Here is a 13,161-nt window from a genome sequence, read left to right on the forward strand (position 1 = left end):
CCAAGAGACTGAGATGAAGAGAGGGCATTCTAGGCATGGGAGAAGCCAGTGCAAACATTCAATGTAATTGACAGGGAACTGAGAGAAAATAGTGAATGAGGAGAGTATTTTGTAAAATAAATCAGAAAAGTTAGCTTTAAGACAGATTTTGCAAAACTTTGAATTCCAAGAGAGGTTTGTCTCTGTCTGCTGTCTATCTCTCTACCTCTGCCTCTGCCTCTCTTTCAATCACTCTGATTCACAAACACTCTTCATACCATATATCACACAAATATCCACACAGCATACAGGCACGCCATCAATCCATAGGCTCTACAGGCCTACCATATACATGTCCGTGTGATCTACCATATTGGTGTTACTATGGGCTACCACTCAATATAGGCTGAGCCTCTAAAGTGAGATTTATTTTAAAAGGAAAGCTTCTTTGAAAAAAAAATGGGAGTTGTCATCCACTTCACAGGGCTAACTTGAAGAAAGCTCTGTGTTAATCCTAAAATGCAAGAGAAATAGGAGCTGTGATTTACAGCAGATGAGCCCCAGATCTTTTCTGTTTGGCTTTTGGAATGTAGCTGGGGATTTGCATTAGTTTTCTATAGCACAGAAGAAGGAAGAAACTGATGAAGCGTGTTCCCTGATTGTGGTCCTCCTTACTCTCCTTCCTACATCAGCTCCCTACACACACACACACACTCTCTCTCTCTCTCTCTCTCTCTCTCTCTCTCTCTCTCTCTCTCTCTCTCTCTCTCTCATCTCTCCATCTCTTTGTCTCCTTTTCCCTCTTCTCCTCCCTCTCCCCATCCCTCTTCCTTTCCTTCTCCCCCTCCTCCTTTCTTCCCTCCCTCTTCCTATCTTCCTTTCTCCCTACCTCTCATTTCCTCCTTCTTTCTCTACTTCTCTCTCTCTCCCCCCTTATGCTTCCCTCATGAAATTCAACCCCTGTCCCTTAATGACTTTGTCCCATGTCTTGCAGGTAGGCTGCAAGGCTGCCATAGTGTTCTTCCAATACTGCATTATGGCCAACTTCTTCTGGCTGCTGGTGGAGGGCCTCTACCTCCATACCCTGCTCGCCATCTCTTTCTTCTCTGAACGGAAATACTTTTGGTGGTACATCCTCGTTGGCTGGGGTATGTAAGGACCTAGGGTGGGATGGAATGAAGTGCTATAAGATGGGAGTACTCCCCACAAAAATCCAGGGCTCTGGGTTGAAGGGAGGGACAAGGAAACAACCTCCCATGGTTCCAGAGACTGGTAATGCTGAGAAATGACCTCAACAGGTAAGACTTGGCCTATGAGGGATCCTATTCCCCTGCTACCTACACCAAAGGTATTGAAGACATCTGTCTTTAAAATCACTGATATCAAGTTCAAAAGTTCCCTGGACTTGGGTACTAATATTTCCCCTCAAGAGACATTCCCTGTAATAAACTGAAGGAAATAAGATTTGTAATGCTTAGCATAGAGCCTGACACAAAGTAGGAGCTTAATTAATGTTTGTTCCCTTCCCTTCTTCCCTCCTCAAATCTTATAGTCAAAAAAAGTTACCATGTTCATGTCACTATTTGCTGAGCCTATTGATATTGGGGGAGGTGGAGATGGCAAAATCATGTCACACTTTGTAGAACCTAACTTGCAAGGCATCTCTAACCTTACAGGTAGCCTGATGCCTAATTTGTGAACCTAGACTGGGTCCTGCCAGGATGGTGTGGTTATAAGATAGGGAAGTGTCTTCAGGCATCCCTGTCTCTGTCACCCCATTGAATAAACTCCTGAATAAAGCTCACTGCAGGCACAGACACCTGAGCCTGAGGGCTGTTGCCTCATTTCTGTGGGGTGCAGGCTTTGGGTGAGCTGGACAGCTCTGTCCTAGGATGTCTACAAGGATGGGAGCCTTAGGCTTCCCTTTACCTACTCCTTGCTCTGTCACCCACTTGCTTGTTCTGTTTCTCCTCCTCCCATTGTCTTTGTCTTTCTGTTGTCTGTCTCTCTGTCTCACCTCTTTTCTTTGCCTCTCTCTTCATATCTGTCTGTCCATGTCTCTTCTCTTCCTCCCCACTTAGCTCTGTCTGTATCTCTACAGATACAGACTAAAAGGACTAAGGAGAAGCCTAGAGGCATGAGAGAAGAGTATCTAGAAGGGATAGTCAGGCTTCATGATATTCACCTGCAGATTACTGATGACTGTTAGTGCCTACTTGGCCCAAGGTGGGCCCTAGGGATACCCTCCTACTCTTCTCTAAATTAGGCTACTTACTGGGGGACTATTCTGGGACTCAGAGGATAAATTAACTCTCAGTGTCCCTCTCTCATTTCTCTCTATATTCTCTCCCTAAATTTCTTATCTCCTCTTCTTCCTCCTCCTCCTCTTCTCTCTCTCTCTCTCATTCTCTCTCTCTCTCCCATAGGGGTTCCTGCCTTGTTCATCACTGCATGGGCACTCACCAGATACTATTTCAGCAATGAGGGGTGAGTACACATTTCACTCATTCATTGATTCTCTTCTTCCCTTCCTTGAAAGGAACACTTTCCTGTCCATGCCAGCTAAGAAAATGGATGATTCCTCCATTTGCCTTGTCCTGGGTCTTTTGCTTAGTCTAGAATATCCTTTATGTAATGGACTTACCTGACCCACCCCTACTTGGATCTCCAGATCCCCTAGTTCTCTGATAAACAAGAACTGAGTCCCTGAACTAACCTGGTAGAAAAACTGAGGAGTCCAATGGAACAATTCCACTCCTGCCACCGATCCCCTCTGTGATCTTGGGCACATTCTTTCCCCTTCCTGGACCTCAGTCTTCTTTTCTTTCAAATGAGGATAGACTAGATAACCTCTAAGTTCCTGGACAACTCTAAGGGGCTCTGATGCTATCTCTGAGGTCCTTCCTGTCTGGCTGTAACTAGAAGACATAATGTGATTTAGTTAGAAAACGCCCTTTTACTTGGAGTTAGGAGTTTGGAATTCAAATACCAGATCTGGTAATAGTCACTACATGACCTTAGGCAAGTTGATTCTTCTCTCTGAACTTTTCCCCATTTGTGAAATGAGGATACTAATACTACTTCTAAGTCATATAAGAGTAAAGAACTTTGTAAACTTCAAAGCCCTGTAGAAGCTGGAGCTATGGATTCTATGTTATACCTAGATGCTTTCCAACACTTTGTCTAACCTCAATGTTCGGTGGTTCTCAGAAGCAAAGAGACCTGAGGAAGATCTGTTACCAGTCACTAATACTTTACTGGGAAAGAGTATGTCAGAGATTTTGAGAGCAGGACCCTGGGAAAAGAAGAATTTTGAGAAGGGGTAACAATTTTCCTCCCTTAGACCTACAAGATAGGTAGTATGAATTTTAAACCCATTTTATAGATGGGGAAGCCTAAAAACCAAAAGTAATTCGCCACTGGTTACATAGCCAGGAAGTATTAGGTCCAGGAGTTCAATTTATACTCCTAACTCCAAATTATCAGCTTTTCCTTCTCTACCACATTGCCTCCCACCACTGAGAGTGGGGAGAAGATGAGCCCTGAGTACTACTTGGGGCTAGGACAAGCTACTTTTCTGAGATTTTATTTTATTTTATTTTTACCTCACAACTTTATTTTATTTTATTTTTATTTTTTCTGGGTTATCACACAAAACATATTTCCATATTATTCATTTTTGTAAGTAAGTAATCTCATAAAACCAAAACCCTAAATCATATATCCAAATAAACAAGTGATAAATCATATGCTTTCATCTGCATTCCTGCTCCAACAGTTTTTTTCTCTGGAGGTGGATAGCATTCTTCTTCATAAGTCCTTCAGAATTATCATGGATCATTGTATTGCTAAGAGTAGCAAAGTCTTATTACATTTTATCATTCCACAATATTTCAGTTACTGTATATAATCTTCTCCTGGTTCTGCTTTTTTCACTCTGCATCAGTTCACATAGGTCTTTCCAGTTCTTTCTGAAATCATCCTGTTCATCATTCCTTATGGTATTCCATCACCATCATATGCCACAATTTGTTCATCCCTTTAGTTTCCAATTCTTTGCCACCACAAAAAGAGTAGCTTTAAATATTTTCGCACAAACAGGTCCTTTCCCATTTTTAAAAATCTCTTTTGGGACAACTGCTTGATCACAAGGTTCAATGGGGATATGATTGGGCATGTAGACTCTAAATGATCACCCCAGTACAAATATTAATAATATGGAAATAGGTCTTGATCAATGACACATGTAAAACCCAGTGAAATTGCTTGTTGGCTACAGGAGGGGGTGGGAAGAGGGGAGGGAAAGAACATGAATCATGTAACCATGGAAAAATTAAATTCTAAATTAATTAATTAATTAATTAGGTGGATTTAATTTTTAAAAAAGAGAAAAAATCTCTTTTGGATACAGACCTAGTAGTGGTATGCATTCTTTTATAGCCCTTGGGACATAATTTCAAATTGTCCTCCAGAATGGTTGATCAATTCACAATTCCACCAGCAATGCATTAGTGTCCCAATTTTGCCATATTTTCTCCAACAAGCCAGTTTTCTGAAGGGAGGGTCATGGGATGCTTTTATTTCCTCAAGTCTTCAGCCTCCTCTGGATTCCCTTTCCCACTTTGTAGGTGCTGGGATATCATTGCCCCCCCATACTGGTGGATCATCAAGGCACCCATTTTGACCTCTATATTGGTAAGACCACAAGCCCTTCCTAGACCAGCTGAGAGCTCCCCTGATCCCTAAGAGCACTGGGGTTTCTAAGGATTCATAATCCAAAATAATATCACTTAAAACAACATGACCCACTTCCATAGCTCTTGAAAGTCTGCAGAATTATTTCTTTACAACTACTTAGTGAGATGGGTGATGCCTGATGAAGTGTCCCCATTTCACAGATGAAGAAAGTACATTGCCCCTGGGCCATACAGCTAATAAGTGACAGAGCCTGTATTTTACTTGATCCTGGATCTTCTGATTCCCAGGTGCAAGGTCCTTTCCCATTCCACCAGGCTACATCAATCCTCAGTGGATCAAAGATTTATCATTTCCCTATTAAGGAAGGGAAAGGAAGGGCTCTCTGTTAGCCCAAAGCTCCCAAAGGTGTGCTCCATCTCTTTGGAATGGGCTAGCTTAAGTGGAACAATAACTAGCCCTGTGGGGTCCCAAGCAAATATGACTCCCTAATAACCCCCGTTCCCCTTTATCCTCTTGGCTAACTCTGACCCTACAGGTGAACTTCATCTTCTTCATTTGCATCATCCGAATTCTGGTACAGAAGCTACACCCGCCAGACATGGGGAGGAATGAGAACAGCCAATATTCGTGAGTGTGGTAATACCCTTCCCCTCACCATAGCCACAATAAGAGCCATTCACAGTTCTGATGGCCAAGTCCTCAATTTCATCTTCCAAATGCCCTCCCAAACTTGAAGGCGAGAGGGAAGAATGTATAGTCTCCTACCCAGGTCATCTGCTCAGTAGAGAGTATATAATGATCTGGTGAGAGAGACTTTATTAATCATTTCTGTGAGGGCAAAGGTTTGAACCAAGTTACCACTGGAAATCTTCTTTGAACAAATCTGGGATTATGAATTCTACTTTGATTCCAGAGTTTTTTTCTATGATTCAAGATTCTACTCTAGTATGCTATCCTGTGATTTTAGGATTCTGGTCTATGGTTCTCGGATTCCATTCTATGTTTTTCAGATTTTGAGGCTATGATTCAGTTTTCTGAGTTTCAGGTCCTATTCTTATTCTGATATTCCATTCTTCAATTTTATAAAATGTGTGCAGACAAGTCTCAGATCTATATTTCAATTATGTCTAATTAAAACAAAGCTAGCTTAGTTTGGGGCAAGAGGAATGGTCATCTCTTCTTTGAAACTGTGACCCTGGTGAAACTAGATGGCATAGTGGGTCCATACACCCAAGTCATACAACCTGCCTCCCTGTAATTCCATTATTCCATGGAATCTGTCAGTCACGTCCAGAAATAGCTAATCACTTAATACAGTCTCAAACAGACCTACCTATGTGGGATGGGAAATGAAGTCTTGTCAGAATAAGAAAAGCTGGAGTGGAGGATAACAATGGATGGAGAAGGTCTAGATACCCCTGAGCAAGGAACTATTGTATCTTTCCCTATGTAAAACATTTGAGATAATGAATGCTGCCCTCTGCCCATCACTGGTGGGTATTGATGAGAGAAGCTTGGTCACCTAAACCAGAGCAGAAAAGTAAGAGAGATGATCTCTGCTTCAGATCTAATTCCTCCATCCTTTAACTGGCCTGGCTGAAAATCTGGCTACATTTGCATTGAGTCTTCCTGGAACTGTAGAAGGTGATAATAATAATAGTAATAATAATACTAACATTTATATGGATCTTGCTATGTATCCAGGTACCATGCCAAGCACTTTAGAAATATTACTCATTTGGGGGGCAGCTGGGTAGCTCAGTGGATTGAGAGCCAGGCCTAGAGACGGGAGGTCCTAGGTTCAAATCCGGCCTCAGAAACTTCCCAGCTGTGTGACCCTGGGCAAGTCACTTGACCCCCATTGCCTACCCTTACCAATCTTCCACCTATAAGTCAATACACAGAAGTAAAGGGTTTAAAAAATTAAAAAACAAAAACAAAAACAAATATTACTCATTTGATCTTCACAACAGCACTGGGAAGAGGGTGCTATTATCCCCATTTTACAGAGAAGAAAACTCCTCCTCTGTAAATGAAAGTATCGGGGTACCTAATCCTTAGGAGCTGTTCCAGATTGAAATCGTAAGGCTCTATGCCTTTAGGGGCAAGTAGGTGGCTCAGTGGATAAAGCCAAGTCTGGAGTCAGGAGGACCAGGGTTTAAATCTGGTCTCAGATATTTCTGTTGCAGTAAGCATGATCCAGAGCAATTAACTTCATTTTTCTAACTTGACCTTCTGTTTTAGAGTTGTTGCTAAGACAGAAATTAGGGTTTTAAAAAAAATCCTGTGACTTTATTCTGAAAACAGTAGGGAATCATGGAAGGTTCTTGAGGAATAAAGATGCCTAATCAGGCATGTATATATACATTAGCATACCCTTCTATTGTGCCTCTATCTCTAGGAGACTGGCCAAATCAACACTGCTGCTGATCCCACTCTTTGGGGCACACTATATCATGTTTGCCTTCTTCCCAGACAACTTCAAGAAAGAAGTGAAGCTGGTCTTTGAGCTTATTTTGGGCTCTTTCCAGGTACAAAACTGGGGTCAAGGGTGGGGGCTTAGGCTGAGGCCGGGGAACAGGGTTGGTCCAGGGCTGAGGATGGGATGAGTGGGAAAAGACACAGCTGATGGATGACTTCCATGGATGTGGGCTCAAGGCCAGAGTTTAATTCAGTGTAACTACTACAGCCTGAATAATTAATTCAAGTGTACAATTTGGAAAGGGTTAGAGCTGACCCAATGCTCCAGCCTTTGGCCAGAACTGCAGAATATGGAAATACATCTGGGGGGAGGGGATGGGAACATGTGGACACTGGTTTTCTTTTTTCCACCTGGGGAAGATGACTTTGTCAGGGAAGTCAACCCTAAAACAAAGAAGGGAGTCAGGTGTTGCTGCGCATCTAAGCAACAAGACCCTCCATCCATGGATGAGGGGGCTAAAACCTGAACTCACCAAGACACACACAACTAAAGAGGATGGAGAGAAATGGAGAGATTGGAATGAAAGGAGATGAAGGGAGATCACAGCCAGTGAGAGGCAGAGAACTTGGGAATATGGGGTCAATAGAAGGAAATGGGGAGATAAAAGAAAGGACAAAATTGAAAGGCATAAAGGAAGAGGGCCCTGGTGGAGGAAGATGGGTCAAAGGAAGGAAGTAGAAAATGGAGAGAAATACAAGTTAATGGGTAATGAAATAAAAGGAAGGAAAAGATGTCAATGAGGACTATCAAAGGGCCTGGAAGACCCTGGAGAAAGAATTGCTTCAGGGATGGAAAAAATGGGAGCTGGAGATCAAGAGGGATGGGGAAAGTGGAAATGGGAAAAAGAAATGGGAAATAGAACAAATAAGATAATATTTGTAAAACATTTGGCACAGTACCTGGCACATAATGGGTATTTCATAAATGCTTGTTCCTTTCCCTTTCCCTTTCATTTCTGATGAGTAGGAGTCCAATGGACTGGCTACTTTTGGAAAAAAAGAAGTCTCATCTCAACTTCCTCCTTCTTTCTCCTAGCCTCTAAATCCCAAACTTCTCAACTTCTCTCTAAATCCCCAAATCTCATCTTCTATACCCTCAATTCCCAGACGCCCAGCCCCTTAGCTGATTAATATAGTTCCCTCCCTGCTACTCCTCAGATCATCTCAGGTCTCAGACTGGCCCCTGCATCCCCCCTTCCTCACTATCCTTCGAGCTAAGAGTAAGACATGTTATGTCCTAGACCCAAACTAGTTCTCAGAGACTGTTTTCCTTTCCCACCAGGGCTTTGTGGTGGCCATCCTCTACTGCTTCCTCAATGGGGAGGTAAGATGATGGGGGATTCTGTGGCGTGGGAGTAAGTATAGGTAGCCTTCATTGTGCCCTGCTGCAGGGTTCAGAAAGGCTAGCCTGGAGTGAAATGTGTGTACAATTAAATAAGGGCATGTAAAGCTGTGTAAAAACAAGTGTGTTATAAGGTGTATACATATATATGTAAACTGGGACTATATCAAGTAGGTTTCGCCATTAAATTCATGACTTTGTTTTTAATGCCCTTACCTTCTGTCTTAGAATCCAATACTGTATATTGGTTTCCAGGCAGAAGAGCAATAAGGGCTAGGGAATGGGGGTTAAGTGACTTGCCCAAAGTCACTCAGGTAGGAAATATCTGAGGCCAGAACCTCCCATCTCTGGGTCTGGATCTCAATCTACTGAGCCACCTACCAGTTCATGACTTTTCTAAGACACATCGTTGTTCTTAATCGGTCCTTAATGAGTTGGAACTCGGCACAATTTACTTTCAGTATTTCTGCCTCTCTTTTCCTCCCATTCATTTAATTCATTAAAACATTCCAGCCTCCTTGCCCAGTAATTAGTGATTTGTAAGAATAGTTAGTTGGCACAGTCGATAAAGTGCCAGATCTGGAATCAGGAAGACTCATCTTTGTGAGTTCAAATCTGGCCTCTGACGTTTACTAGCTGGGTGACTCTGGGCAAGTCACATAACCTTTTGGCTTCAGTTGCTTCGTCTGTAAAAATGAGCTGGGAAAGGAAATGGCAACCAGTCCAGTGTCTGCCCAAAAAAACCCAAATAGAGTCACGAAGAGTCAGACACTCTGAAAAACAAATAATTCTGCAAACATTAATTAGATGCCAAGTTTAGGCAGAGACCCATGTTAAACACTTGGGGGAAGGAGTAGCCCCTAGATATTCAAGTCCCTGACCTCAGGAAGCTTACAGTTCAATAGAACAATGAAATAGCTACACAGCACTAAGGGATTTCCATATGTAAAGTGAATTCTTCCTTGAAAGGGTAACCTTTTATGAGCAGAATTCATTCTTTCCTCTGAGACTGGAACCAGCCTCATCTCTTCAGAACTGAGCAGGGTGTACACCACAGGATCTTGGGGAATGATGGTATGAATAAAATCAAAGGTCTAGATAATCTGCAAACTAAGTAACTAGTCCAAGAGAATTGAGGAGACCAAGATATGGACATGAAAACAAGATTGGTCAAAGGCTTGGAGAGGCCACATCTTTCTAAGAACAGTAGGCTTTGAATCGGATCCTGTGTCCCAGGCTGCCTCTTAGTGGTTCCCTACTCCCCTTGGATCAATATCTATTTTATTTAAAGCTCTACTTTGCTCTCCCTGCCCATCACCCCACCAATATTAGCCTCTGTGGAATTAGAGTCCCCACTGGCTCTTGGTTACCCCTATCAGTAGCTGAGTTTTTTCCATTACAGTGTCTATACCTTATGTTCTCATTCTCTCTCTCTCTCTCTCTCTCTCTCTCTCTCTCTCTCTCTCTCTCCCCTCCCCCTACCCATTCCATCCATCTCTTTCTCCCTCTTCTTTCAACCTCTCCATTAGGTCCAGGCAGAGATCAAACGTAAATGGCGGCGGTGGCACCTGGAACAATTCTTGGGCTCGGACCTCAAGTACCACCACCCATCCGTGGGCAGCAATGGCACCAACTTCAGCACCCAGATCTCCATGCTGACACGGACTAGCCCCAAGGACCGACGCTCCTCCAGTTTTCAGGCTGATTTCTCACTAGTCTGACCAGGGCACCCCTCACCCAGGGTCCCTAACTATTCTATATATCAGTGTATTCGTCACAGCAAGGGACAGGCAAAAGGCACCCAACATGAGAAGACTGTAAGCTGGAGGACAGCCTGCCTCAGACAAGATGCCTCCTAGATTCTTCCTGCTCTGTTAGAATCCTGTGGTTGGTTTCCAGATGCATAGCTAGTCCACAGTCTAGAAGCTCAAAGTCCTCGGAGTTCCCCAAGCTTACCTGGGTCCTAGCCCAGAAGCCATCCCTATCTGGCTCCTCCAACCCAGGGAGCGGCCACAGCAGACACAAGGCCAGGGGAGAGGGATAAGTGGGAAGGGCTCACAAACTCCTCTCCAGCCCCAGCAGGTCCTTGTGGAAACGGCTGAATAGGAGGAGAGAACCCCCAGTCTCTGCAGAGAACCACTTCCTTCCCCTTTCACCTGGTGAGAGCAAACTGCCCTTCGGCAAATGGAGCCCAGGCAAAGGCAGAAGTCTGCCAAGTGGCCCGTGTGTCCATCCACGTATGTGTGGGAAGGAGGTAGCTAATATGTGTGACAGAACAAGGAGGGGAAGAGGTCAACCCGTGTCCGTTATGTGACTGAGGCAGTGGGAGGAGGCCAGAAGACGGAGACCTCCCCACAGATCCCCACAGAGCAGGACAGTCCGTTCGCTCTCGGCTGGGCTCTTTGGGCTTCTTGCAGCTCGGACGACAGGGAGGGATTGTGGAAGGTGGTGAACAGGCAAATACAGTCAGATGTCGCCTCCGGCGTGGGGAAGGAGAAAGAGTCCTAGCCTCAGAGTTGGTAGGTGTGTAACTCTGACCGGGTCCCCCCTTTTCTAGGCCTCAGCTTCTTCATCTGTAAATGGGCTAATAATATTTGTCACCTACCTCGCAGGGCTGTTGTAAGAAGCCAGTGAAATGATGTATGTGCGACCCTCACCAGCCAGAAAGTGCTATGGAAATATAAGCTATGGTTGTCACGATCCACTTCCTTGCAGGCCTCTTCCTTGTAGGGACAGGACAGACAGAAGGATTATGGGGTCTTCCTGCAGGATTTGATAGAAAAGGAACTCCAAGAGGCACCTCTGAGAAGATTCACCTTCCCCTCCTGGCTGGTCACAATGCCTAACGGTCCCTCTTTAGAGCACTGCAGTCTATAACACCTTCTCCCCACTCCCAGTCCTGCCCAGGAGGGTTCAACCATCTTGCCCTTAGCACCTCTGAGCACAACCTTTCCTCTTGGAGGGGAGAACCTCTGGTAAGAAGGAGGACTCTGAGCCTCTACAAGACGCCAGGAAGTCATGGCCCATCAGAGATAACTAAGACATCTCTTTCTCTCCTCCACGGGATATGGTAGCCACACCAGGCCATCCCTGGGCCTCTCTGGGCCTCACAAGGAAGTGCTGCTCCTCTAGAATTGGACCCCAGACCCAATGGACTAGGAAACAGGACTTGAATTCTAGTCCAACGCTGGTGCTCACCTCCTACTCACCCTTGGATAAATCCCTTCCACTCACAGGGCTCTGCTGCGGTCAGATGAAATAATGCATGGAAAGCACTTTGCAAACCATAACATGTTATACACAAGGGCAAGGGGTTGTCATCTGGTTATCCTTATCATGCCCCAAATCCTCTGCATGGCAGGGGTAGCCAAAATCAGGTATATGAAGGAGTCGGTCAGTCAGTAAACATTTGTTAAGTTTCTACTATGTCTGGGGTTAGCAAAAGAGGCAAAAGGCAGTGCCCTCCAGGAGCCCACAATCTAATGACGGGGCTAACATGCAGACAACTATGTACAAACAGGACATATACAGGGTAAGAGGGAAGCGATCAACAGGGGAGTCAGTTCATGGTTCCAGGCAGTCTAAAATAGCCGAGATGTGCAAAGAGGTAGAAGGCATACTGACTTGGAAAAGGAGATTAGTCCTAGTTGTATTACCATGGTCTGCTGCTTGCTCCAGCATTCAGGGCCTGGGCCTCTGGCCCATTCTCCAACCTCCTCAGGAAACACCTACACTCCTGGCTGTACCGTGGCTGGTGGGAGGGGTAAATCAGGGCTTGTGACTTCCTAGAGAGGAGAGAAGGAAAGCCAACATGGGGATGAGGATCATGGAGGGAGCTGCCTGTCAGAACTTGCCTCCTTGGCCCAGGCAAATATCAGTACCATGTCATGGGCTGAACCAGACCAAGGAGAATAAAGACACTAAACCTCATCTATCACCCAGAAGTCATCAAAATAACTTGGGGATGGATTTGCTTATGCCACTAATGTTGTCAACCATTTTCTCAAAGCATTGGATTTAATGGCATTGGATTTTTAGAAGATTAGAATTCATGCCCCTGCCTGGCCATATACAACCAGTAAGACTGGACAAGTTCCTTCCCCTACTTCAGCCTTCATCTCCTCTGTAAAATGAGGAGTCTTGACTTATGTAAGAATTCTCATGACCTTAAACCCCAGACCCTAAACACCCCCCCCCCTCCAGGAGGGGATGTGGCAAATATCCTCTTGGATTAAGCCAAAGTACCAGGCTTCCTAGAGCAGAGTTCTCCCAGAACTTCCCAGGAGCTGCACTGAAGAATAAGTATTAGCATGTCAACGATCTCCTTCCTTCCTTGGAGGAAGAGCATGAACTGTCACATCAAAGAAACCAGTAATTAAGCAAAGTATTTTAGGTGCTAACTTTAAATAAAGTCAACACTTGCTGCCAAGATTGGCTACGTATAAATGAAGGGCTGCCACTGGGAATCCAGGCTAACCCTGAGGATTTAGAACTAGGGACCAATCAACAAGCTTTTATTACATATCTACTATGTGCTATTTTCTTATGCTTTGTGCTAGAGAGACAAGACAGGGAAACAGTTCCTAAGTCCCTGCCCTCTAGCAGCTAGCTTACCTCTACTGAAAGAAACAAACCTGTACGTATTTAAGGTATGTTCAAAA

The 13,161-nt window shown here is 44.4% G+C and overlaps 1 protein-coding gene across 1 annotated transcript in view; it reads left to right on the top strand.

Moving 5' to 3' along the window:
• VIPR1 (vasoactive intestinal peptide receptor 1) overlaps positions 1 to 12,918 on the top strand; it is a 93,518-nt gene extending 80,600 nt beyond the window's left edge. Inside the window, exons 9-15 of the mRNA XM_044676893.1 lie at positions 958 to 1,127; positions 2,406 to 2,466; positions 4,608 to 4,674; positions 5,213 to 5,304; positions 7,079 to 7,208; positions 8,441 to 8,482; positions 10,030 to 12,918. Coding sequence (XP_044532828.1) covers positions 958 to 1,127; positions 2,406 to 2,466; positions 4,608 to 4,674; positions 5,213 to 5,304; positions 7,079 to 7,208; positions 8,441 to 8,482; positions 10,030 to 10,221 — 754 coding nt within the window. The 3' untranslated portion in view covers positions 10,222 to 12,918. The remainder of the gene's footprint in view (positions 1 to 957; positions 1,128 to 2,405; positions 2,467 to 4,607; positions 4,675 to 5,212; positions 5,305 to 7,078; positions 7,209 to 8,440; positions 8,483 to 10,029) is intronic.
• Positions 12,919 to 13,161: the final 243 nt, after the last annotated feature.

This window comes from Gracilinanus agilis, chromosome 1 (genome assembly GCF_016433145.1).
Source record: "Gracilinanus agilis isolate LMUSP501 chromosome 1, AgileGrace, whole genome shotgun sequence".
NCBI lineage: Eukaryota > Metazoa > Chordata > Mammalia > Didelphimorphia > Didelphidae > Gracilinanus > Gracilinanus agilis.